Here is a 22911-nt window from a genome sequence, read left to right as displayed (position 1 = left end):
GTGAACCGGGTCATATGGGGAACCGGGTCACAAAATTCAATTCTCTCTATGTGATCTTGTTCTACGAGCTACACATTCATCCAATTCCAACTCTAAATCACTTGAACTACTCTCTGGCTCTTCTTCTTCAGTCTCCTCTTCTAATTCTTCAATTGGACGTTTACGTGGTCGCCCTCGTGGCTTTTTCTCCTTCGGTTTTTCCTCCGCCTCACGTACCATTTTCAGTACTTCCTCACTACTAAAGACAAATTGACCTTGTAATTTGACTCTTTTGCCTTTAGTTCTCTTCTTTCGAGTCTCAATTACTTCCTGAGCATCAGCGAGCTGTTTCCGAAGTAGGGCTATCTCAGCATTTTGAGATTCTACAAGCCTAGTCATTCTCTTGGCATATCGACGAGTTGGTGATGCAAGAGAATCATTATCTGCTAGAGCTTTATTAAAGGTTTGATTTGCTTGCCTTAGCTCTGTCCCATCTGGAGGAGAGCTCCTGAGTATAGATAAGTCTAGATCTTGATTGGACATTCTCATTTGTGGAGTAGAAGGTTGTTGGGAGGAGTTAAATGGTAATATATCGAGTACTTTTCGTGGGGCAAAAGGTACTAAACCAGCTCCTCTCCAACCAGCTTTAATATTAGAAGAATTCAGTGCTTTTTTTCTAATATTTTGAAAGAGTTCTACCCATTCAGCTCTTTGAATTCGCTTTACACCAGCTCGAGAATATCGATCGACCTCTAAAGCATGATATCGTTTCATTGGCCCATACACCGCAATATCAAGTGGTTGAAGCAAGTGGGAGCAATGAGGAGGTAATATAAGTAAATCGATTTCCTTCTCTATACAGAAAGCAATAAAGCTGCCTGTAATATGACTTGAATGGCCATCCATGATCAAAAGTCGAGGTCGGTCACCTGACACTTTCTTGGATTCTGGTTCGAAAACCCTTTTTAGCCATTCTAATCCATGACTATTTGAGGTCCATCCATTCGTACTCGTAGAAAACTGCCAGCTTTAAGGCGTGTCCTTTGGAATCCATGCAGAATTCGTATTCTGAGCCTTGAAAATGATCATAGATGATAGAGCCTTTCCAGCTGCATTGACACATTCAAATGCAGTTATCCATTCTTGCTTGCCAGCTGTAACTTTCCAATTCGATTTCTGAGTAGAATCGACTATAATACGCATACTTTGAGTACTTCCAACTCCAAATCCGGTTTCATCCATATTATACATATCATCTAATTCATACTTTCGTTCAATGAGACACGTACGAAACATATCAAACCAAGCCTGAATATTCTCCGGAGTTATTACTTTAGTCCGATTAGACTCTAATTGACGTGAATAACATGTTTTAAGTTCTGGATGTCGTTTTTGGAATCTATAGATCCATTCGTGGCCTATAGGTGGAATTTCTGTCGAGGTAGGAATTCGAGATGACGCGACCTGAACGCGTCGAAGACGAATTTCGTCGGCCATTTCCTTCACCAACATAGGTGTAGCAGGGAATCCAGTGATGGTAAGTCGTGAAATCCATCGTACAAGAGTATTTTCTTCTGCGTTTGAAAGAATTTGAGCCATTTCGTGGGATTGAGTACATGATTTCCTTCCAGCGACCCTAGCTATGAGAGTTGACTTAGGAACTTCAAAATACTCTGCAGCCTTTCTAATTGATTTAAAGTCCTTCAATTGAAGTGCAATAATAGCATTCTGTATCTTCTCTTCAATTTGAGAAGGCGTAAGAGGTGATTCGGTATGCATAGCAAAATTTGTTGGGGTTTGAAGTCAGTGATGGGCTAAATGTGACCCGGTTCCCCATATGACCCGGTTCACCATAAGTTACGTTATATGATAATATATTATTAAAATATTATTAAAATATTATTAGAATATTATTAAAATATTATTAAAATATTATGTTAAAGTGAATGGTTCCTGCGTAGCACGTGCGCAGGGCACTAGTCCTATTAGGACTAGATTGAGAAGCTCTCTGTAAGAGAGCTTCGCACTTCCGTAGAACTTAGAAGAGAGATTAATATACTAGACCAATATTACCTCAGTTCTGCCCTATCAGCTTCCCACTATTCCCTGTGTGAGGTCATTCCTTTTAACATATTATTAGAATATTATTAAAATATTATTAAAATATTATTAAAATATTATTAAAATATTATTAAATGTTAAAAGGAATAGAAGTTACCGGTACTAATCACGTGTCGTGATTAGTAATACGGTTACCTAAACAGGCTAGATTAGACGAACCATAAGCAGGCATATTGGTCCCCTCCGAGGATACCAAGAGGAGATCTTAATATGCCTACAGACGTAGTAATATAGTCAATATAGAGGCCTCTTCCACCCAATCTTTTAATATTAAAATATTATTAGAATATTATTAAAATATTATTAAAATATTATTAAAAATATTATTAAAATATAATAAAAGCTGATTGAACGGCTTGGTTAGCAATATGAATTTACCTGATTTCCGATATTTTCCGGCTGGTTTAACGGGAAGCAAAATGATTATATGAAACCTCATTGGACATTTTATTTTCTATGAAAACTAAAGCTGTAACGTGGATTATCAGCAAGTCGCCACTCTTTATTCGCAATTTACAACCCTTCAACTTTAAGACGCGTTTTAATCGTGTTTTATGCGAAGATACTGAGCTTATTGACGCGTAGTTTCGATTGGTATCAAATCTGCGCGCAAAATACGTTATTCTCGATTGCGATTTCTACAACTTCAATGAGACGGGCTTTATGATATATCCTAGTATGGTGGTTACACACGCAGATCGATATGTCAAAGGATATGCATTAGTCAGTTAACAAATTTCTGGTTGTATGAATTAAAGCTTTAGGCAGCAAGCACTGGAGTAATGATAATTATGATTAGGCTTGATACATCAAGCTGATAAAGTTTGACACATTTTACCCTGCTCGGGTCTAGTATTGTAAGCTGGAACCCTCTCCAAATATGGCTTAGATTGAGTTAGAAGCTAACAAATCGGAATATCCCAGGTCCCTGCTGATCGATCTCAAAAGTACATCTAGCCTTGCATATTGCCGATAGTAACTTATGGGCCGAGGATCCTAAAAGTAAATACATATTCTGGCTAAATGGAATGGCTGGTACGGGCAAGTCTACCATCTCTCGCGCAGTTGCTCAATCCTTCAAGGAAAATAATCTATCTGGAGCAAGCTTTTTCTTCAAACGAGGCGAAGGTGATCATGGAACAGCAAGCAAATTTTTCACAACTATTGCCCATCAACTAGTGGTTAAGCAGCCACAAATGGTACAGTCTGTCAAGAAAGCGATCGATCTCGATCCAAACATTTTCGATAAAAGCTTGGCAAAGCAATTTATTGGATAGCTGAAAGGTCAGATATAGAAGTGCGAAATATTTTTGGCTACCTCCAGACTATCGGCCATCTAGGTCGTCTTGCTATAAGGAAATTACAGTTATGAGATTTTTCACCGGTAAGGTTTTCTTTCTGAGGTTTGAGCATGAAAAATTTCATATTATCCAAGTGATTGATTGATTGATTGATTGTGTTTATCGTCATAGGCCGTAGGCCCACGCGCCTTGGCGCGTGATAACCTTAGCCATCTATTCCAGTTTTGGACAAATGACGCTCAGAGGAGTATGCCTCTGAGTAGTGTACTAGCTAGCTAGGGAGGGTATTTATATACAATTTAAAGGGGCTAGGGCAGGGTTTACATGATTGCCTTCGCGACAGATTTGGGGCCGGTTGGCTTAGTGGTTAATATTGTGGTCCTCCTCGTCCACTAGATCACTAGCACTTGATCACTCTCCCTTCCCCTCATACGTTTTTGTTGAATTATCTTGTGTATTTACTGTTTTTTTTTTTTTTTCCTTTTTAAAGAAAGGGGAGGAACGAAGAGAAAAAGAGAAGAGAAGAATAGAGATGTAAAGAGAAGGAAGGAGAAGAGGAGGAGAGAGAATAAGCCCTTTGAGTACCTGTTTGAAAAAAGGAGATACAGGAAGTAGAGGGAAAACGAAGGAGAGGCTTTGTTTTTTTTTTTTTTTTTAAGCTGCAGATACAAGCTGTGGGCAGATATCTGTGTAGAATTTGGTGGATTCAAGCCATTTGGCTAGTGCGAGACCACCTGTGGGGATGCCTAGAAGCTAGGGGATGGCTTCAGATGGTGGGCTTTTCGTAAGTGTTTTGTAAGCTTTGCCTTTCTTGCAGAAGAAGAAGTGTAACGGGGTTTTCCTTTTACCGTATGAGCAGAGAGTGTGAGCTGTAGTGTAGTTGAAGCGTTCGTGATATGCCGCAAAGTCTCCATGCTGTGATCTGGCTGCAAGAATGTAGTGAAGTGTAGCTCTTTTTAAGGAGAGAGTAATTGTATTGGAAGTGTGCTTATATTGCAGATCTTTGTAATACTGAGGGCTGACTGTGTTCCACAATTGGTTATCCGCTTTATTGGTCTTTGATCTGATTAGTCTTTTGAGGGAGGCTAACGTGCAGGCCGGGTTGGGGGGTGGGGGGAGTTTTGCCCCTTCCTTGGTTGCTTTGTCGGCTATTTCGTTGTCTGGAATGTTGAGATGCCCTGGGACCCAGTGTATGCGTATTTTACCAGGGGGGATATGTGGGAGCCTCGGTCTAGCGGCCCAGGCCTGTTTGAGCTTCAGGAAATCTTCGAAGACCGCCTGAGACGAGCCATTGAAGTGGGAGCCTAATCTTAGGGCTACTTCGTAGTTATCCAAGAAGATCCATAGGTCTGTAGCAAGTTTGATTGATGGAAGCGCTAGGGCCTTTGCTGTCCCCGTTACTGCAGCCATAGCTTCCGCGTCGAATACCTCTGCATTTGTGCCAAGTGAGAAGGAGTATTGGGCCACTTGGATATCAAATTGTGTGATTACAAAGCCACCTCCGGTGGCGCCGTCCTTGCTTTCGCTTTTTGAACCATCCGAGAAGATCTGTATATCACTCCTTGGGATCTTAGGATGGAAGGCCTTGAAGTCGTCAGCTGCTTGGGCCTTTGTTCTGCCCATCGGGCCAGCTACACGTATCTCGGCTTCTGCTCTCGATTCCTTGTGTTCCCATGAAGGGAAAGCTAATGGATTTATATATTCGGCTTTTGGTAATGCTGTGATGAAACTTGAAAGTCTTGTATCTACAGTTCGGTTCTGGTCTTTGGCTTTGATCATGCTCTTCGCTCTAATTCTGAGGGGGTGGTAAGGGTCTAGTCTGAAGGTTCGCACAGCATATGTTTGTGAGGCTAAGTTTAGCTCGATTTCGGAGGGCCTGAGTTTGGCTTCCTCGTATAGCACCGCTGTGTTCGTGGTTTTGTATACTGGGAGAATTGCTTTTGCACAAGTGAGGATCACTTTGTTGAGTAGATTTATATGGTTGTCCACTACATTTGAAATTGACACGTTCGAGGCATTCTTCTTTAATCTGGTTCGGCCTGGCCACCATGTTTCCGAAGCAAAGTAGCATTTCTTTAGTACACAGGCTACAGCCACTCTTCTGGTGGAGTAGGAGGGTATCCCTCGGCATGTGTTATTGAAGGATCTTAGTGCATTAGCTCCTTTGAGGGCTTTTGCTGTAAGAATCTGTATATGTGGCTTGAAGTTTAGTCTTCTGTCGAAATAGACTCCAAGCCATCTGAGCGGACCAGGTTTCACCTCGATGTTCAGGGAGCCAGTGTGTACTGAGGGAGCTTCAGTTAGTGTGCGATGTCCCTTGTAGAAATGTATTAGCTCAGATTTTTTGGGGTCAAAGGTGATACCTTCGGTTTTTCCCCATTCGAGAGCTTCTTGCATATTTGCTTGAAGAGTATCACAGTTCTTTTGGAGGCTATCGGATGTTTCTAGTAGCGCAATATCGTCAGCGTACCCGAATCTCTTCCGTGGATTGCCCATCCAGAAAAGGGGCGCAATATAGAGCATAAACAGGATCGGGGAGATTGGAGAGCCTTGGGGAAGGCCGCATTCTAGCTTTGTTTTTGGGCCGATCTCGCCGTCCAGTCGGATCTTGATGTAACGATTGGTGGCAAAGGACTGTACCCATTTAACCAATTTGTTTGACCATCCTTGTTCCCGAAGGCGGTTCACTAGTCGTCCTGGTAATACTGCGTCAAAAGCTCCCTTCACGTCCATTGTGAGAAGTGTAGTTTTTAACCCTTGTTTCAAAGATGCTTCGATATCATGTGTGACACAAGATGTGAGGTCTACTGAGGATCGCAGTGGTAGAGCTCCGAACTGTTGATTTGCTAGGACTTTGTAGTTTAGGGCAAGCCATGATATTTTCTTCGCAATGAGTCTTTCAAGGCCTTTGCCTAGAACTGAAAGTAGAGCAATCGGGCGGTATGATCTTGGGTTGGTATAGTCGGGCTTATTGGGCTTAGGGATGATTGCGATTGTGGCTATCCGGAAATCATATTATCCAAGTGATGTTATACCTAAGCCCTTGCCTAGTATGATACGCTAGCTAGTCACGTGGTCAATCAATATATAAAGCGTTGATCCTTACAGGAAGACCTTTCTTCTTTAGCATAGTTCTTTCATCTGACTGTTCATCTATTGAAGCTATTCCCATATGCTTAGAATGACACGCGTAACAACAAAACCCTAATTTCTGTATATCATCGTAAAGGATTTGCATAGATGCGATGTTATTGCTGTGGATTCTGTATTGATGGCGAATTGGTATAAAAGAAGGCAGTCTAAAGATGTTGAGAGGGAAAAATATGGAGAAGAGGATGTGCGTTAGGAAATTGAAGGGCTGGAGAAATTAGAGGGCATGGATTTCATATTTTTCTCCTGATTGGTTTGATTACAACCTCGACTCATTGATATTGATACCTATCGATCAATAATAGCTTTAGCATTCATTCTTTCATCCATTGGAAATACATTAAACTTTTTCAGTTAGTTTAGTCTAATGAGTAGTATTAAGATATTCTCATTCTTTCCCACTCCATCAAAACAAAGTGGTCCCTTCAAACCTTGGTATCAATCATAATATACATACGAACTTATCAATGCATTAACACCCCGAATACATAATCCCCAAAAAGATTCTTTGATTCACATCTCATGCACATTCTATTTCGGAGCATAATACTCCTTTATCACATTAACACCTCCGTCCATTTCTCTCGGGGGAAGCTCATTCGACAACTCGTTCGCAGCGTGTCCACGACAAAATAATGATGGAGAGGCATAAATTTCTTTCCAATCGATTTCTTGTGTCGCGTTGTGTGTATGCTTTTTTCGGCGTTGTATTTAAGAGGAATACAGCAGCTGCAAGACCGAGAATTATGACGGCGGTAGCGATACCTACTCCGGCCGCAAGTGCAGTAGAATTGCTGTTGGGTTTAGGGCTGGTAAGTGAGGTTGAGGATGAGGATGATTGGGCGTCTGAGGGGGAAGAGGATAGGGTGGCTGATTGTAATGTTTTTGTGGTGATTGCAGCTCCTGATTCTCTGTTGATTGTTGTCGTGTATACGCTGTTTGTGGAGGAGGCTGTAGAGGAGGTTGTGGTGATAGATGAGGTTGTTGTTGCTGTTTTTGATGGGGTTTGTGAAGAGCCCATCATGGAAGTGAATACGGCATCATCGATATTCCATCCGTTTTTATGTTCTCCGTGTACAAGTAGTGTTGAGCTAACTGTCAAACTTGTGGGTTGGTAAATGCCGCCGATGGGAGTTTGATATTTGAGGATATCACCGGCGATGAGGGTGGACATGCATTGGGTTGGGTAGTCGCCGTAAGAATGCGTTGGAAGTAGGACTGAGAGATTATAATCGCTGGGGATGCTAGTCATTTTTCCCGACAAAATTGCTTTTGTAGGATGAATAATAATATCGTGATCACATACGTAGGACAACAAAAGACTTATGTAACACCCGCACTATGAACGGAAGTTGCAACGGTGCTATACGCTGCAGGACAATTGAACGTCGGACCCAAAGATATCGTAACACTCGATGGCTCTAGCCACCAACTGGCCATTTCATCTGCAAAACATCGCGGAGAACCAGTGTCAAGAACAGCTTGGTATAAGGGGTCCCATCCAAAAACTTTTCCGGCATCTTTCCCCGTACCAATATATACCAAACTCGAGCAAGCTGTTGTAGAAGGCTATGCTGTGGATAATGGTAACCAAGTCGTAATTGTTGCACTTGAAGTTTGGAGAATACAATCAGGAAAGATTGTGGACACCATTTGAACAAGGAATGTCGGAATTGCAGAGACTTCGATCAATTCATCAACTATACATTCCGGGGAAAAAGAAAAAAGAAAAATCAAAAGAGAGTATGTTTCTAACAGCATGAAGAGACAAAGCAAAATAGAAAGATATGGCCAGAGGAATATGAGCCGCACAGATCAAGAATAAGCAGAAGGATGAAAATACAACATAACCCAGAACGTTGAACTTTAAGATTGAATTAACATTTGCGCAGACCATGCAACACAGATCGTAAAGCTTTATTTGGATGGAAGCAAAGATATTGCCGCCGAGATTTAGTGCTTACAGCGGTGCCATGGTTTGAATGATCCTTCGCGAATTCTGAGTGGGGTCTGGCAAATCTCTCGAGACTTTTGTAATTGATTCAATTGTAGAACTATATTGAATTGACACCAACTATGTCGATTTACTCGTATAACATATTCAAAAATTGGATATGCAATTGTATGATTTTCTTTTTTGATATAGGATAGATAGAATGTCGTAGGGGATGAGGGGATTTTAATGATCCACTTCTCCTGACTGTGCCACATGGCTACATTGGTAATTACCAGATGAAGATTCTCCGATGGAGAAATACAAACTGTAGCTCAAACTTGAGTCTCGATAATTGAAAGTCGGACAATTCTGTTGCAGATTCTAGCTAGACTAAAGTATCCTTTACCATAAGAAGTTCTTGGTCTCATCATGGCAGGTATTAACAGTTGAGATCATTATCTAAAAATCGTAAAAGGTAAATATTTATCTATAGAAGTATATGTATATACAAAATTTCAACCTCTTTGCTATATGCACACTTTTAATTATATTTGGCAGAGATTTCCATCAATCATTAGATTAACAACCTAGATGAATCGGCCAGCCTTCTCCAACCAAGCAGCTTGGTAGTCGAAAGCGTTCTTAATGGTGTTGTTGTACTGTCCAGGATATGTCTCACATTCGGTACATGGGTTGATACCGTGCTGGGCACCTTCAACGAAAGCAATCGAGGTATCGTTAGAGACGGAAGCAAGGAAGATCTTCTCGGCATTCAAGTACTCGTAATGTCCGGTATTACCCATCAAGAGGAGTGGGACCTTGACACCCTTGATAGCGTTGATAGGAACCATGTGAGAGGAGTTCCATTGAACACCGTCGATACCGTCTTCGTTGATCTTGTAGTCAACACCGACTTTAATGGCAAAGGTTCGGAGATAGCGGCCAATGGTGGTCTTGAGGGCTCCGCCATAAAAGGAGGAGGCGCCATCGGAACCGCTAGCAACGCGGACAGTATTGATGATTTGGGTACTAACGGTACCGTTGTTGAGGATGAGTGGGTGAGCGTAGGTGGTGTGGGATAGTAGACTAAGCGAGACATATTAGTGATGTATTAGGGTAAGGGTACAATTGAACTCACGAGGTGTCTTCAGCGATAACCTTGTTGTTCATCCCCAAGTAGTTGGAATCAGGAATAATGAATCCCTCATCATCATCGAAGAGCGCATCAGAGGTGTTATAGTTATTGATGGCATTGGCACGACTCTGGGCAAAGGTAAGAAGACGGTTATTACGGGCAGCAGCAGCAGTGTACCAGCGAGACAGGAAATCAGTAGTGTAGTTGCTGCTTCCGCCACTGGCGTTGTAGCCATAAGTGGTGTTGTAGAGATCAAGAGTTGCGTCGATATCACGGAGACCAGTGGTTTCGTTCTTGATAGCAGCGTTGAGACTCATGAATCCCATGGTGGAAAGACCGTAGTTGGCGTCGTGCAAGATGACACCGTCGGCAGATGGGAGACCAGCAACATCGTCTGAGCAAGGGCTGATCTTCTCAGGCCCGTTACAGGCAGAAACTCCGTTCTCAGCAATATTTTGGCTGTTGAATGTTAGTCTTTTTTGCGTAGCCATCTTTGAGATATTTGCTCAAGGAATAATAAGTACTTACTACTCAGAAATCATGGCTCCACCACCACTGTGACCAAAGAGAACGACCTTCTCGATGTAGGTCTGATTACGTAGCCATTTAACCATCTCACCGACGTTGGTCATCATAGATGGGAAGTCAAGATCGTTCATGAGCGAGGTCTTGGATGCAGCATTGTTACTGCAAAGGACGGTGTATCCACGAGCAGTCAATTGGGTGCAAGGGTAGAACGCCCAGCTGCAAGAGACTCTGTGGTTAATGGATTATTTGTGGTTATAATGACTGATGGGCACTCACTAATCCTGCTCGGCGTGCATGACCATGATGGCGATGCTTGCCTTGGGGTCGCTGGTATTCAAAGGTCTGTGAAGAGCACCAACAATACCGTCACCAGTGTAGGTGGAAATGGCGATAGGTTGTGGCAACAATGTAAGATTGACAGGGGCACTAGCATATGCTTCTGCATCCAATTGAGCATTGGCGATTGAAGCGCCGAGAGCAACAACTGCTGCAACAGCGCTCTTCATTGTGACGGCGACCATGATGGATAAAGGTATGTGGGAAGTAAAGTCTGACTTCCCTTAGTTGATGGATTGACGATGAGGCAAGGCTAAGATGGCGAGCCGTCGCCTCTTATGTCTTTTCGAACGCATGAATGAATTCGTGAAATACCCTCAGTCTTCTCCGCTCAACCTCTTTTGAATATTACTGTGGGCTATGGTGATAAGGGTGTACTCGTAGGCTGACGAGGCTGTGTTCCATAACTTCCCCATTTGTCTCTTCACCGATTCCCACAAGATCCCCTATATGGTTGCGATGTTTATTCTAGACTCCGCTACCAAGCTTTTTAAGTAAACGTCATCCATTAATATGATCAACTAGACCCGGCAGTTATAATGATTTGGAAGAAATTTCATGATTTTGATGATATGATTTCGAATGATTTTGCTACTATCAGATGGCCTTCCTTATAAAATTACCTTACCGAAGTATGACAATGTGATGCGTATGTTTATGGTTTCTATAATTCCCGAGACCCCGAAGGGATTCGATTTTCGAGATCAGACAAATCCGATGGTCAGAGCATAGTGGATCCAATTTGAGTACCGATAACGTGTTTCATCACCCCGTGCACCATATCACCTCGTGCACCACTTTCACCTCAATTCACATCAATCACTTCAATACGCGATTTATCAATAAATAATTATGGTATCGACATTAAATGAACGCGATATCGTTATGGCGATGGAGGCAATGGCTAAAGATAAAAATTTAAGCCTCCGGAAAGTTGTCAAGATTTATAATATTACTCATACGACATTCATGCGTAGAATGAAAGGGATCACTTCTACCTCCGAATATCGTCAAAAACAGCATAAAATTACTAAAATTGAAGAGGAGGTTATTATTCAGCATATAATCGATATGGATGAGCGAGGATTTAGTCCTAAATTCATAAGTGTTGAAAGTATGGCGAATCACATTCTTGAATCAAGGGGTGGAAAGTATATTAGTAAATAATGGGCATATCGATTTGTGAATCGATACAATATTCTAAAAATGTGTTTGAATCGTATCTACGATTTCCAAAAGGCTCTTTGCGAGGATCCTAAGCTTATTAATAAATGATTTTAACTATTCAAAAATATAAAGGCAAAATATAGAATACAGAAGTGTGATATATAGAATTTTGATGAAATAGGCTTTATAATGGGAGTAATATTCTCTAGTATGGTTATTACTAATGCAGATAGATATGGCAAAAGTAAAGGAATATAGTCAGGCAATAGAGAATGGTCGACAGCGATTGTATGTGGTAATGCGACAAAGGAGAATATACCTCCATATTTCTTTGTTCAAGGACAAATGCATCTAGTCAATTGATATAGCAAGACGGATATACCTTCCGAATAGGTGGTTAAAACTATTATAAATGGATGGACGAATAATGAGATGGGTTTAGAATGGCTAAAGCATTTTGATAAGTATACGAAACTCCGAACGAAGAGTGTATATCGAATGCTAGTCTTAGATGGATATGAAAGCTATGAATCAGGCTCTTTTCAGAACTATTGTATAGAACATAAGATTAAAGCTATCGGATTATTATTTCATTCAAGTTATCTCATCCAATCTCTTGATATTAGTTGTTTTAATATACTAAAACGCATATATAACAAGCAAATTAAGGGGTATATATGGATACATATCAATTATATCTCCAAAATCGAATTCTTTATAGTATTCAATATTGTATACAAACAAGCAATTACAATGGAGAATATGAAAACAGGCTTTAGAGGAACAGGATTAGTCCCTTTTAATCCCGATGCTATACTCTCTAGAATGGATATTCGAATCCATACACCTACTCCTCCTTCGCTTCCTCCGAGTCATATACCCGATTGGGTCTCACAAACACCTCACAATACCACCAAAGCTCTTTCACAAGCATTTTTAGTACGATCTATTATTGTTCAGCATCATTCTAGTTTTCCTACACCTATATTTAAGGCTACAGATCCTTTAATTAAGGGTATAGAATACCTAGCTAATACTGTCACGATTTTAGCTTTTGAGAATCATGATCTTCGATTGACAAATATGGGATTAAGTAAATGTCGACATGCTAAAAAGATTCAATTACGTTTAGAAGGAGCTCTCACTATTCAAGAGGCTAATGATATTATATCACAAAAAGAGATGGATATTCAGATTAAACGCGATAGACAACAAAATAGGCGGAATTCTAATAGAGAGGCATCGACTAATCGATGCTGTAGTAAATGTGGAATAACAGGTCATAATGCAAGAATATGTTCTAATGATAATATAGATCCTAAATTATTAGATAGTGCTTAGTTTAAATCAATTGATCAAGTAATTGTTGAATTATATATGATTATAAATAGGAATTGAGGTGAAAGTGGTGCACGAGGTGATATGGTGCACGGGGTGATGAAACACGTTATAGGTAATGTTACCATGTAATGTTACCAAATGGTAATATTACCAATCATGTGACTTTATTAGTAATGTTACCGACGAATCGGGTTAGATTATACCAACCATGATTGGGAAAAAGGGCTCCTCCTAATTGGACCTTTTATGAGATACACTACATAGTCAATACTAGAGCCACTTCCACTACCATATATTTTTAATACCTTCTCTAATAAACTATACAATAATAATTTCACACAATTCTACTTACATTTAATCCAAAGCCAAGCAAACAGAAATAACAATAAGAAAAGATTTGATTCCAAAAGTATTGTTACGTGACGGTTGTTACCCACTAGTGGCTCACGTGCACTAGCCCTGTATATAAAGACCTTCTTACTTAGAATCTTCTTAGTTCTTTAGTTTTAGATTCTAAGTAATTGAATTGACTCCGTTTACGACTTTTCCGTCACAAGTATCAATAACTTTTGAAGTATTATATTTCATAGCCTTATAAAAAGCTTTGGATTACTTCTAATACTATTTAACAACTGAAATACAAATATACTTAGCATCCTCAAGAATTTTCTGGTATTTCACTCTCACTAATTTTTGGGTTTCGTTTCCAAACAATTTGTTACGACGGCTTCGGATCTCGTATCATGTGACCAATTATGTAATCACATGGTCCCTTAGATCCCCTCGGTCTCTTGATCGAAGGGACCGAGGGGACCAAGGGGACGATTAGCATGAAGGTCTATATAATCAAGACGGATTTCCTTTGTATAGAGCTTCGTGCTCAAGATCAATCATTTAGTATACTCTACTATTAGTTACGAATTGCATTATTATCATTACTTTAAGTCCCTGCTTGACGTCTAGTTATAAACCACCTCGAGAGCCTAGAGCACTTCCACGTGATCTAGACGGCAAACCTCGTAACAATATTCTATATAAGAGATAAAACTATTCATTCTATATTGGATTGTTGTACACGGGATATTATATAGTTTAGTAGTCTTTCGAATGCTTAGTTTTTTGTTTTTTTGAATAGCTTCAATAGCTAGAAAGATTTGTACTTCTTTATTATTCGTTTCTATTATAGATTGTTGATAAATCGCATATTGAAGTGAAGAGGTAATAATTGAGGTAAAAGTGGCCCACATGATGTTAAACCACGTTATAACAATCACGAAAACGCATTGCGCGATATCCAACCCTGATCGACAGAATACTTGATTAATTGAACCAATATAAAGTTGGGGTAAGGTTAACTTACCCCATATAATATTACCAAAGCTTGAACAACTTTCCTCACTAAAACTATGAATTCACAAAACCTATACAAATCCCTCAATTCAAAAGATAATTTAATTCTAATTGCATATTTAAGTCCTGGCTCAAAATGACCTAAAATCTCGTCATATTACCTTAGATGTTGCTTTGGTTGATTGATAAAATGCTTAATCAAGAAGATATTAAACTGCCTTCATGCTTCACCGCCTTCTACAAACAGCAGGCGGTCAGCTTAATGCGTGTTCCGGCGGAAATCGATCGTGGTATATACCCTCGGCTTCACCTCGGAAGTAAGGTTAAAGATTGCCGGTACCCTTCACGCTCTACACCAATCAACGATGCCAAGCACATGGCATTCCTAGCTCACCGAGCACAACGCGTAATGCGTGGGGATTACTCTTCTGTTAAGCTTAGGCAAAGCACGGAGCTGGCGATTGGTTTGTGGGGTTTGTGGGGCTTGAAACAATATATCAAAGAACTTTGATGACGCTAAACGGTTAAGATCCCTCGTGGGGATTTAAATGCCGGAATATATGGAGAAAGGGAATTAAACTCGGTCCCGAAACAATATACTCGAATATCCTCAATCCACCTTGGGCAGGTATTGAGTAAGGAAAACTAGAACCGAGCACGATTAGGCCATAACTATTTCGCCGAATTTATATTGTGGCAAGACTCAAATCACATGCAGGTATTCAATTGGGTTACAGCATCTTGACGAAGAGGAATGATGAATATAATAACCGAAGATAACTCAAGTGATTCATCCTCATCTCATCTTGCTCTTCTGCTTCTCAAACATACACGGTTCAAACTAGCCGGAGGAGATCAATATGCGTTCTTCACATCTTGCCCTTGCTATTGCTTCACTTACAGCTTTGACGCAAGCTCTTACATTGGACGATATCTGTACACCAACTTATCTCTCAGCCAACTTTCCAGCTGTCGATTTCTATGATGGGATAACTCTTGATCTGTTGACCTCCTGGGATCTTGGCAGCATATGCATATATATTGCATGATGCATATAAGGAGCAAACAAAACTCAACTTTTAATTCATTCTTTCCTTTTTGGTATACTGTTTGTTTGCTTTCAATATTTTGATTTCAAAGCACTTTAATTCCGAAGGCTGAATACCTAACCTGATTCCTTCATTTTTTGAATATATACTCGCAGCTTAACTGCTTAGCTAGAGAATCAATCAATTCAATCTGATGCTCTTTCTGGTCTCAAGAAACCCAATATTGACCTAATGGTGACGTCACTATACCAATCACATCTGTTCCCATACAGAATGCAATCGCTATAATAACTGCTCATCCCGTCACTGTAGCTGTAATCAGCGGAGAGACCATTGCGAATGGCACGGCTTTGGCAGCATTGCTAGCCTCTTCTGCTATGGTCGCTGCGCTTTCAAATCCGGAAACAACCCATACTGGTGTAAGAAATGAGAGCATGAAGGCCCAACCATTATTCGTCCAAAACCCGATGTTTTCGAAATCTGCGAAGACAAAACTTGCAGAGTTCTTGAGTTCCAGGGGTGTTCCAGCAACGAGAGCAACAATCAGAGCAAAAAGCATAGCAAATTACAGGAATATATAAAACATGTTAAAACGAGAGAGAATTTGTGACGGCACGCATGTCATTGCGAAGGTCAAGAAGGTGGTTGCTGCGAACATATCGTAGTTCTGATATTTTGTAGCGACAAACGCAGAATCTGTATTGATACTACAGATCGCGCCAAGAATAAGGGTCGCTGCATATATTGTCGATACGTATATCGAGATATACCCTAAGACATTCATATAACCGCTAAAACGACACAGTTAGAGCTTGTTATAGACATAATCACGGATGAAGAAACGTACGCAAGCCAGCACATGAAAGCCCTCTGCCGTGGTAGTGTGAGACATGCAACCCACTGTCAAGTGTTAGTATTCATGAGTCAATCAATCATTTTCGGGTATCGACAACTTGCATAATACAATCCTCCGGAAGTAGGCATGCTGCTTCCTAATTCCCCCAGGCTCAATGCCACTGGAATAAGCAACAAACATCCAACCAGATACGTCCATACCATTCCCACACTCCCGGCACTGCCTAAACTGAAAACCATACTCTCAGCAATTGCTGGAGCGATACCCATAGAACCAAAACTTTGTCCGAAGACAGTGGTGTATGAGAATTCGCGTTTTAGTTCAGCTCGATATCCCAGGGATGCCAATAACTCGTCATCGGCCGATATTGTTTCACCTTTCTCCACACCCAAAATTTCGGCCGCTTTTGCAATCTGTTCGGATCGTGATATAGATGAGATGTTGCTGCCATCACGTTTCCCCTTTTCAGGATACTTGCCTGGTTCCTCAGACATGGGGAATAGCAACCACTCAAGACGTTATCAAAATCTTGTAAACATATTGATAGCTCCAATAACTAATAATATAAGTTTGAATAATGTGTTGCAGAATTGTTGCGAAAGTAAGTCTATGGGATCCTAAAAAATGGGGTATGAAATTCTTCTAAATTATGTCCCGAGCTCCTCCCTTCAAAATCCGAGATAAGGAAACCATAACCCATGAATTCAAGACTTAAGGCTGTGAAATCATCCCATCATTGAGCCTTGCCATGAAGCATGAGCGACTTCATTCTTGCATACTTAGTATCATTGATTTCCTACGCGACGGAGACAATACAAGCCATGCAGTGACATGCGAGCCATGATGAGAGGGAGTTCGGGATGTTGAGATAAGGAATCTGGGGGAGCATGCTTGCTAATGGTCACAGCGTTTGGGAACAATAAGGAATCCCTGAAACCATAGAACTAGCGGAACTATCTTTGAAAGTATGAATATCGAATTCAAAGATATCGATACCGATAAGGATTTCAATTAAGTAATGAATAAACACTACAATGCTTGCATGCAAAGATGAACCGAGATATGAAGACACCACTTGATAATCTTTATTGCGCAGCATCTAAGATCGTGACGTCTTGATTTCGCCATCTCATCCAATCCCACCCCAGTTGAGCCCGAACTCCATCATCAGAAAGGCAGGGCTGCATCAGATCCTCATTTTCCGAGGACATCACCGTCGCGACCTTCCTCATTCTCATGCTGGAATCTGCTTACGATTGGGTTTTCCATAGATAGTACACTGCTAGGGTGCTGTCATCGGTCGTGACTTACATAGATAGGGGCGGTCTACTGTCTTATCGACGCAAATCGCTTAATTCGCTGCGAAGGAGGAAGTAAAGGGGATGAAAATTTTCACCTTGAGCACTGTGCTAGCTGTGATGATGTTTCTTAAAGATAGCAATAGAGCTTGACATGATTGGCTTCAATCTTCCGACTGACAAAACATTTGCACGATGCACAATTGATCTGAAAATGGGTGAGATTTTGTGTTCCGATATGTTGCTGAAAGCATGATTGAGGTCCGCGAGATGAAAGAACGGAATCTTGTGATATGGGCATGGAAACAGAGTCAGGAAAAGGTGATAATGACGGTGGGTATGAATTTCTTGAGATAGACTAGGAAATAATGATATCAAGAAGATCAAAGCATATTCGAAGACACCAGTGGTTTTGTTTATTAACATCCATTGTGGGCGAGGTGATTATGTAACCAAATGGTGAAATAGGAAGGAAGCAACAAACGAAGATGTGTCATAGAAATCTTGTTTCATTCATCCCACATTTATCCTGAATTTTTACCTCCATTATCATTTGAAGCGATTTCGAAAGACAACTCGACGCACTGCAGGAATCGTTGCCATTATATCCTAATCATGGGATGAAGAAGTCTTCAAAGTGGCGTGGTTGAAAGGAAAAAGGAAATCCTTTTTCTCGGTGGAGATTTAGACCTTGGCAAAGTTCGCGCGGGAGGACAAAATATAATTGTCTAAATCGTTTCATAAGCCTTCGACTTCTGTTGAATGGTAAAGGAGTATCCAATACGGGTGCTTTTATATGTGCGAAAGCCATGATATGCTATCCACTCTGTAGGATCTCTGGTACATCCTCTCCATTTGATCCGAGCGAACACAGTCACTCTTGCCGAGAATTAGTCACAAGTTCGAAACATATATCTTCATTAAATTGCGATATTACTTATTTATATATAAGCACTTCTTTCAACATCCATATCTCAGATCCACCTCTCCACAATATCTCCTACTTGCCTGTTTTCCTCTTTTTCTTCTTGTTTTGCTTACTAGCATCACAAAATGTACGTGCTGACGCTTTCATTGCTGACTGGACACTTTTCTTGCTCTCTCTCTCTCTCTCTCAACGGCCTCAAAAACCTACTCTCGAGATCCAATCGTGCGGGTTTCGTTATGGACCAACTCGATCTGCCATTTATCATTTTGTTTTGTTTTCCTTGACAATCACTTCTTCCGCTACGCAATATATCTCTTTCCAATAATACTTTGTTGAAATTGAACAGTGAATTTACCAGTTCAGACTCGTGCTATGGCCGGATTGCTTGCTCTGATTTCTTCAATTTGACGTTTTATAATCATGATTTTCTGATCAAGTCAAAATAAAGTTTTGTTCTTGCTGTTACCCGAGTGTTTAACTAGTAACTCTTTGAATTATCAATCTTATGCTTTTATTGATATCGACATACAAGCAAACATGACGATGAAGGGATATCTAATAGAACAAAAATTCCATAGGCTGCCTACTGCCAAAGTACCCTGGAACAATTTTTTGGGTCAAATACTTTTTCCTGGCTGTCTATCCATAGCAATAGTTTCGATTTGATCGGATTTTTGGGATGTTGGGACTGCGGGCGGAGTTACATTTTCATCAAACTCCCATCAATCCTTGCTACTTTAACATGCAGTGTAATATCAAATCCATGGCGTTGTAATCTATCACTGCTTTTGTAGATATCAGCCACACAAAAACTTCACTTGGCTGAGGTGATGGGACCTGAACCTCACAATTTTCACACCGACTTCTTTAGTCATGGATTATTAGAGTGCCTAATAGAATTGATGCCATTGTCTATCTATTGTTGAGGTCATCATATAAGAAGATATCTTAAGGCGATATCTCTATTTATCCAGATAGATCAGTCCAATGATTTTCAGCTTCGAAAACACTTCATATCTATTTAGATAAATTTAATTGTATTCACTCCAGTCTTCACTTTCGAAATACTCTTTTATGCTGGTGACTTTGATATTGGAATCAAGCTGAACACGTCAGTTCAAACATTTCTCTCGTCTCACATGGAATAGAACTTACATCTTTAGGCAAGACCAAGTCTCCCCATCCAAATTCCGCACTACAAGCCACGGCCTCTGCTGTCTGTCTTCCAAATCCCCCCGGACGAGCCCTATCGTGCGCTTCGACGGCGATCTCTTCGCAAGTGACTTTTTTGCCAGCCGCGCGTCCCCAAACATCAAAAAACTTCACGAAGCTTACTGCTTCGCTAACTCCCAATAAGTCTTGCTTGGGAGGACTTCGAACTAACAATTCCACGAAAGCACCTGTATCAGTCGGTACAACAAATGGATGCTGCGCCGCACTAGGGCCGGCACTGTGGTAGATCCATTCACCTGAACCATCATTCTTCATAATCATATCAGCTCCACGATCTCTCAGCCAGTAATAATAAAGCCATACCTTTCTTTTTAGTCCGAAGGCGTCCCCACTCTCTTTCACATTCGTCGTATAGATGCCCATATTCAGCAAACTACTCTTCTCCCACAAATCCTTCTTCTCTTGCTGCAAGTACTTCGTAACCTCCGCTTTTGCATCAAAATGATACGCATAGGAATATTTCCCTTTACTCAACTCTTTGAAGGGGGGCAGGGTACTCCAAATGAATCTCTCAAGTTTTCCTTCATCCTGCAAAACATTGGCCGCGGCGTCAACAATTGCTTTGCCTCGACGAATCTCAATGGCAGCAGCGTATTTACCGGCAGCCCGATCTCCCTGCTTCGAAAGCTCTACATAATTTTTGAGGAATGGTTCCCAGAAATTTGTAACAGCGAAGATTGCTTCTGCGCCAGAGAAAGCTGGGATAAGTGAGGCTGGATCATCTTGGTCAGCACTGACAACCTCGATACCTTGATTGGAGAGAGCCTGAGCCGATGGCGAAGAGGTATTTCGAGTGATTCCTCGAACTTTCCATCCTAGCGAGAGAAACTTGGCAGCGACAGCACCCCCCTATGATAAATGTAAGTATGAACCACTCGTATGAAGGTGAAAGATAGGATACCTGGATGCCAGTTGCTCCTAATACGACTATAGTTTTGGCCATGATGACGACTTGTGGGAGTGTGAGGAAAGAGATTCAAAATAATACGTGAGACTGAAGCTTGAAAAAGGCTGGGAATTCAGAGCTTATCTGTATTTATCTCAAGGCAAAGACCATTCTAGAGATAATTATACTTCATCAAAATTCGTGAGATCGGCGGTCGAAATCCCGCCAAGAAGCTATGATGGAACCTTACTTACGTGGCTTGATGTCTAAGTAGCGCAAAATATTCACAACATCATTTTAACACGCAACTTAGCCTTCTCAATTTCCGCCGGCTCGTTGGAGAAATTCAAACGCTTAACATCTGGACACTTTCTATGCGGGAAAGTTATCTTGGCGAATCGATTAATCATTGATATGTGTGTGCCCTATAAAAGTTAACTTTATGCCTTTAAGACCAGATTGCAAACATTTGAAATGTTCCAAACCTGGTGGTTGTACCGCAGTTGTCGAAAGCCTTTATTAATTGAACTCCATCACGGATGACTAGCGTCGAACATCGCGGGACGAACCACGATTTTCACATTCATATAATTATGGCCATGAAATATTGCTTCAATCAAAAGTCATGAATGAGACCTTTTAACCTACAACTTCGTGTTCAGCAATATTCAGCGTACAACACCAACGTCCATCAACAGCCACAACAAATTTTGAAGAAATCTTTTTCTTCGAAATACGACAATTTCACGATCGATCTAGATCATAGTCATTAAACCAAATTTATTACAATTGTCCCCAAGTGATTCTGACCAGTAGTTGTTGTGATACTGTCGTCGACGCTCTAAACGCGAAACACACATGTAAAAACGCGTAAATTTTTCACCCCCTCCATCCCCTCACTATGAGTGAAGAGATCTCAATGACGGGTACCACTCAGCCTAGCTTTACGGAAGTGATTCTAGGAACTCCATATCAAGAAGGTCATCTTGAACAAATCCATAAAGGAAACAATAGCCTTCCATTCATTCTCTCCAACCCCACCCCCTCCCAACCGTTCAACTTCCAAGCCCAGCGTGATATCCTGAGCTTTGATGATCCATTCAAATCACCAATCAATCGCCCGACGCTCCAGTTCAATAAGAAACGAAGACGACAACCCAGCCACTCAGAACCCCATATCAACTCACCAAAAGAAGCTATTCGAAAGGCTAGAGATCTACTCATTCTAGCTGCCTCCCTGAAAGAGGATACCGAAGAACAATCGAAAGTCCTAGACTTAATCGAAATCTTTCGTGAATATCTTAAAAAAGGAAAACTCACCAAAGCCTCAAATATCATCATATCACAAATCTCCCATCTAGAAAATACCATCTAACAGATCGAAAAGCAAGCCAACTATCTTTCAAACCTCCTCAATCATATAACTCCCCCTACAATAAACGCCTTCGGAATCAAAGCCAGCTATGCCACCATCACCAAAAACTCAGGAGAGTGGAACCTAGTTACAAAGGGAAACCCCACAAAACAGAAAACTACCGAACAAAAGAAAGAAACCCCCAACAAACGATTAATCCTTATCAAACCCCTTACTCATCAGCCAGACTCCTTTACTTCATTGAATACAAGGAAAAAAGTCAACGAAGCTTTCAAGAAAGCAGGAATTAATGGATCAGTCATCTCAGCCATTACTATTACAAAAAGCGGCAACTTGATATTAATTACTAATAATCTGTTCAATACACAATTCCTGACCGAAAAGAAAACGATCTGGGATAAAATCCTTAATGCCGAAAGAATACAAATCGATAAACCCTGGCATAAAGTAATCATTCACAAAATCCCAATCCAGGAATTCGCAGGTCCGAAAGGTATGAATCTAATCAAAGAGGAAGTCAATATCTTCAATCCAGGGCTCAGAATTATAAGTACTCTTTATTAGTTCATTAATATCTTTAAGAGAATCAAATAATAAGATGGAACAATAGTTATTATATTTGCCACACAAAAAGAAGCAGATATAGCTATCTAGAAAAGGCTATATATTGCAGGTATTAATATTAGAATAAAAAGATTCTATTTATCTATTCCTTTATCCCAATACAATAAATACCAAGAATTCGGCTATAACGAATCATATTGCAAAAAGCCTTTAACTTACGGACTTTGCAGTAATAATCATATTACAGTTGATCATTTCTGTATAATCTGCCAAACAAAAGGCAAACTATACCAATATCTAAATGTCAAATATATTAATTGTAAAGGAGAATACAAAGCTAACTCGAAAGTATATAAAGTATATCTATCAACCATCAAG

At 40.6% G+C, this 22911-nt stretch overlaps 16 protein-coding genes across 16 annotated transcripts; 6 read left to right on the top strand and 10 right to left on the bottom strand.

Annotated features, from left to right (window-relative positions):
* Positions 1-36: 36 nt before the first annotated feature.
* SS1G_12729 (hypothetical protein) lies at positions 37-1578 on the bottom strand (the record flags this gene model as incomplete). The annotated part of the gene is made up of 2 exons (XM_001586104.1): positions 37-926; positions 1269-1578. The coding sequence occupies 2 exons, from the start codon at positions 1576-1578 to the stop codon at positions 37-39; spliced, it is 1200 nt and encodes a 399-aa protein (XP_001586154.1).
* A 1550-nt stretch (positions 1579-3128) lies between these two features.
* On the top strand, positions 3129-3377 carry SS1G_12728 (hypothetical protein; the record flags this gene model as incomplete). The annotated part of the gene is made up of 1 exon (XM_001586103.1): positions 3129-3377. The coding sequence occupies one exon, from the start codon at positions 3129-3131 to the stop codon at positions 3375-3377; it is 249 nt and encodes an 82-aa protein (XP_001586153.1).
* Positions 3378-4154: 777 nt separating this feature from the next.
* On the bottom strand, positions 4155-5180 carry SS1G_12727 (hypothetical protein; the record flags this gene model as incomplete). The annotated part of the gene is made up of 1 exon (XM_001586102.1): positions 4155-5180. One exon carries the CDS (start codon positions 5178-5180, stop codon positions 4155-4157), a length of 1026 nt encoding a protein of 341 aa, XP_001586152.1.
* Positions 5181-5556: 376 nt separating this feature from the next.
* On the bottom strand, positions 5557-6134 carry SS1G_12726 (hypothetical protein; the record flags this gene model as incomplete). Its single annotated transcript, XM_001586101.1, has 2 exons — positions 5557-5686; positions 5872-6134. 2 exons carry the CDS (start codon positions 6132-6134, stop codon positions 5557-5559), a joined length of 393 nt encoding a protein of 130 aa, XP_001586151.1.
* A 1012-nt stretch (positions 6135-7146) lies between these two features.
* SS1G_12725 (predicted protein) lies at positions 7147-7803 on the bottom strand (the record flags this gene model as incomplete). Its single annotated transcript, XM_001586100.1, has 1 exon — positions 7147-7803. The coding sequence occupies one exon, from the start codon at positions 7801-7803 to the stop codon at positions 7147-7149; it is 657 nt and encodes a 218-aa protein (XP_001586150.1).
* Positions 7804-9074: 1271 nt separating this feature from the next.
* On the bottom strand, positions 9075-10671 carry SS1G_12724 (hypothetical protein; the record flags this gene model as incomplete). The annotated part of the gene is made up of 4 exons (XM_001586099.1): positions 9075-9573; positions 9626-10081; positions 10151-10366; positions 10427-10671. The coding sequence occupies 4 exons, from the start codon at positions 10669-10671 to the stop codon at positions 9075-9077; spliced, it is 1416 nt and encodes a 471-aa protein (XP_001586149.1).
* Positions 10672-11338: 667 nt separating this feature from the next.
* On the top strand, positions 11339-11653 carry SS1G_12723 (hypothetical protein; the record flags this gene model as incomplete). The annotated part of the gene is made up of 1 exon (XM_001586098.1): positions 11339-11653. The coding sequence occupies one exon, from the start codon at positions 11339-11341 to the stop codon at positions 11651-11653; it is 315 nt and encodes a 104-aa protein (XP_001586148.1).
* A 753-nt stretch (positions 11654-12406) lies between these two features.
* Positions 12407-12994, top strand: SS1G_12722 (hypothetical protein; the record flags this gene model as incomplete). The annotated part of the gene is made up of 2 exons (XM_001586097.1): positions 12407-12668; positions 12705-12994. The coding sequence occupies 2 exons, from the start codon at positions 12407-12409 to the stop codon at positions 12992-12994; spliced, it is 552 nt and encodes a 183-aa protein (XP_001586147.1).
* Positions 12995-15204: 2210 nt separating this feature from the next.
* SS1G_12721 (predicted protein) lies at positions 15205-15393 on the top strand (the record flags this gene model as incomplete). Its single annotated transcript, XM_001586096.1, has 1 exon — positions 15205-15393. One exon carries the CDS (start codon positions 15205-15207, stop codon positions 15391-15393), a length of 189 nt encoding a protein of 62 aa, XP_001586146.1.
* A 295-nt stretch (positions 15394-15688) lies between these two features.
* On the bottom strand, positions 15689-15952 carry SS1G_12720 (hypothetical protein; the record flags this gene model as incomplete). The annotated part of the gene is made up of 1 exon (XM_001586095.1): positions 15689-15952. The coding sequence occupies one exon, from the start codon at positions 15950-15952 to the stop codon at positions 15689-15691; it is 264 nt and encodes an 87-aa protein (XP_001586145.1).
* A 365-nt stretch (positions 15953-16317) lies between these two features.
* Positions 16318-16743, bottom strand: SS1G_12719 (hypothetical protein; the record flags this gene model as incomplete). Its single annotated transcript, XM_001586094.1, has 1 exon — positions 16318-16743. The coding sequence occupies one exon, from the start codon at positions 16741-16743 to the stop codon at positions 16318-16320; it is 426 nt and encodes a 141-aa protein (XP_001586144.1).
* A 1328-nt stretch (positions 16744-18071) lies between these two features.
* Positions 18072-18358, bottom strand: SS1G_12718 (predicted protein; the record flags this gene model as incomplete). Its single annotated transcript, XM_001586093.1, has 2 exons — positions 18072-18131; positions 18263-18358. 2 exons carry the CDS (start codon positions 18356-18358, stop codon positions 18072-18074), a joined length of 156 nt encoding a protein of 51 aa, XP_001586143.1.
* Positions 18359-18600: 242 nt separating this feature from the next.
* SS1G_12717 (predicted protein) lies at positions 18601-18883 on the top strand (the record flags this gene model as incomplete). Its single annotated transcript, XM_001586092.1, has 2 exons — positions 18601-18748; positions 18822-18883. The coding sequence occupies 2 exons, from the start codon at positions 18601-18603 to the stop codon at positions 18881-18883; spliced, it is 210 nt and encodes a 69-aa protein (XP_001586142.1).
* A 623-nt stretch (positions 18884-19506) lies between these two features.
* On the bottom strand, positions 19507-20651 carry SS1G_12716 (hypothetical protein; the record flags this gene model as incomplete). Its single annotated transcript, XM_001586091.1, has 3 exons — positions 19507-19578; positions 19631-20557; positions 20610-20651. 3 exons carry the CDS (start codon positions 20649-20651, stop codon positions 19507-19509), a joined length of 1041 nt encoding a protein of 346 aa, XP_001586141.1.
* An 844-nt stretch (positions 20652-21495) lies between these two features.
* SS1G_12715 (predicted protein) lies at positions 21496-21969 on the top strand (the record flags this gene model as incomplete). Its single annotated transcript, XM_001586090.1, has 1 exon — positions 21496-21969. One exon carries the CDS (start codon positions 21496-21498, stop codon positions 21967-21969), a length of 474 nt encoding a protein of 157 aa, XP_001586140.1.
* A 339-nt stretch (positions 21970-22308) lies between these two features.
* Positions 22309-22788, bottom strand: SS1G_12714 (predicted protein; the record flags this gene model as incomplete). The annotated part of the gene is made up of 2 exons (XM_001586089.1): positions 22309-22470; positions 22753-22788. The coding sequence occupies 2 exons, from the start codon at positions 22786-22788 to the stop codon at positions 22309-22311; spliced, it is 198 nt and encodes a 65-aa protein (XP_001586139.1).
* Positions 22789-22911: the final 123 nt, after the last annotated feature.

The sequence above is a fragment of the Sclerotinia sclerotiorum genome, genomic scaffold (assembly GCF_000146945.2).
Source record: "Sclerotinia sclerotiorum 1980 UF-70 scaffold_22 genomic scaffold, whole genome shotgun sequence".
Taxonomy (NCBI): Eukaryota; Fungi; Ascomycota; class Leotiomycetes; order Helotiales; family Sclerotiniaceae; genus Sclerotinia; species Sclerotinia sclerotiorum.
Note: the sequence above shows the minus strand (reverse complement) of the source record. Positions and strands in the feature narration are given on the sequence as shown.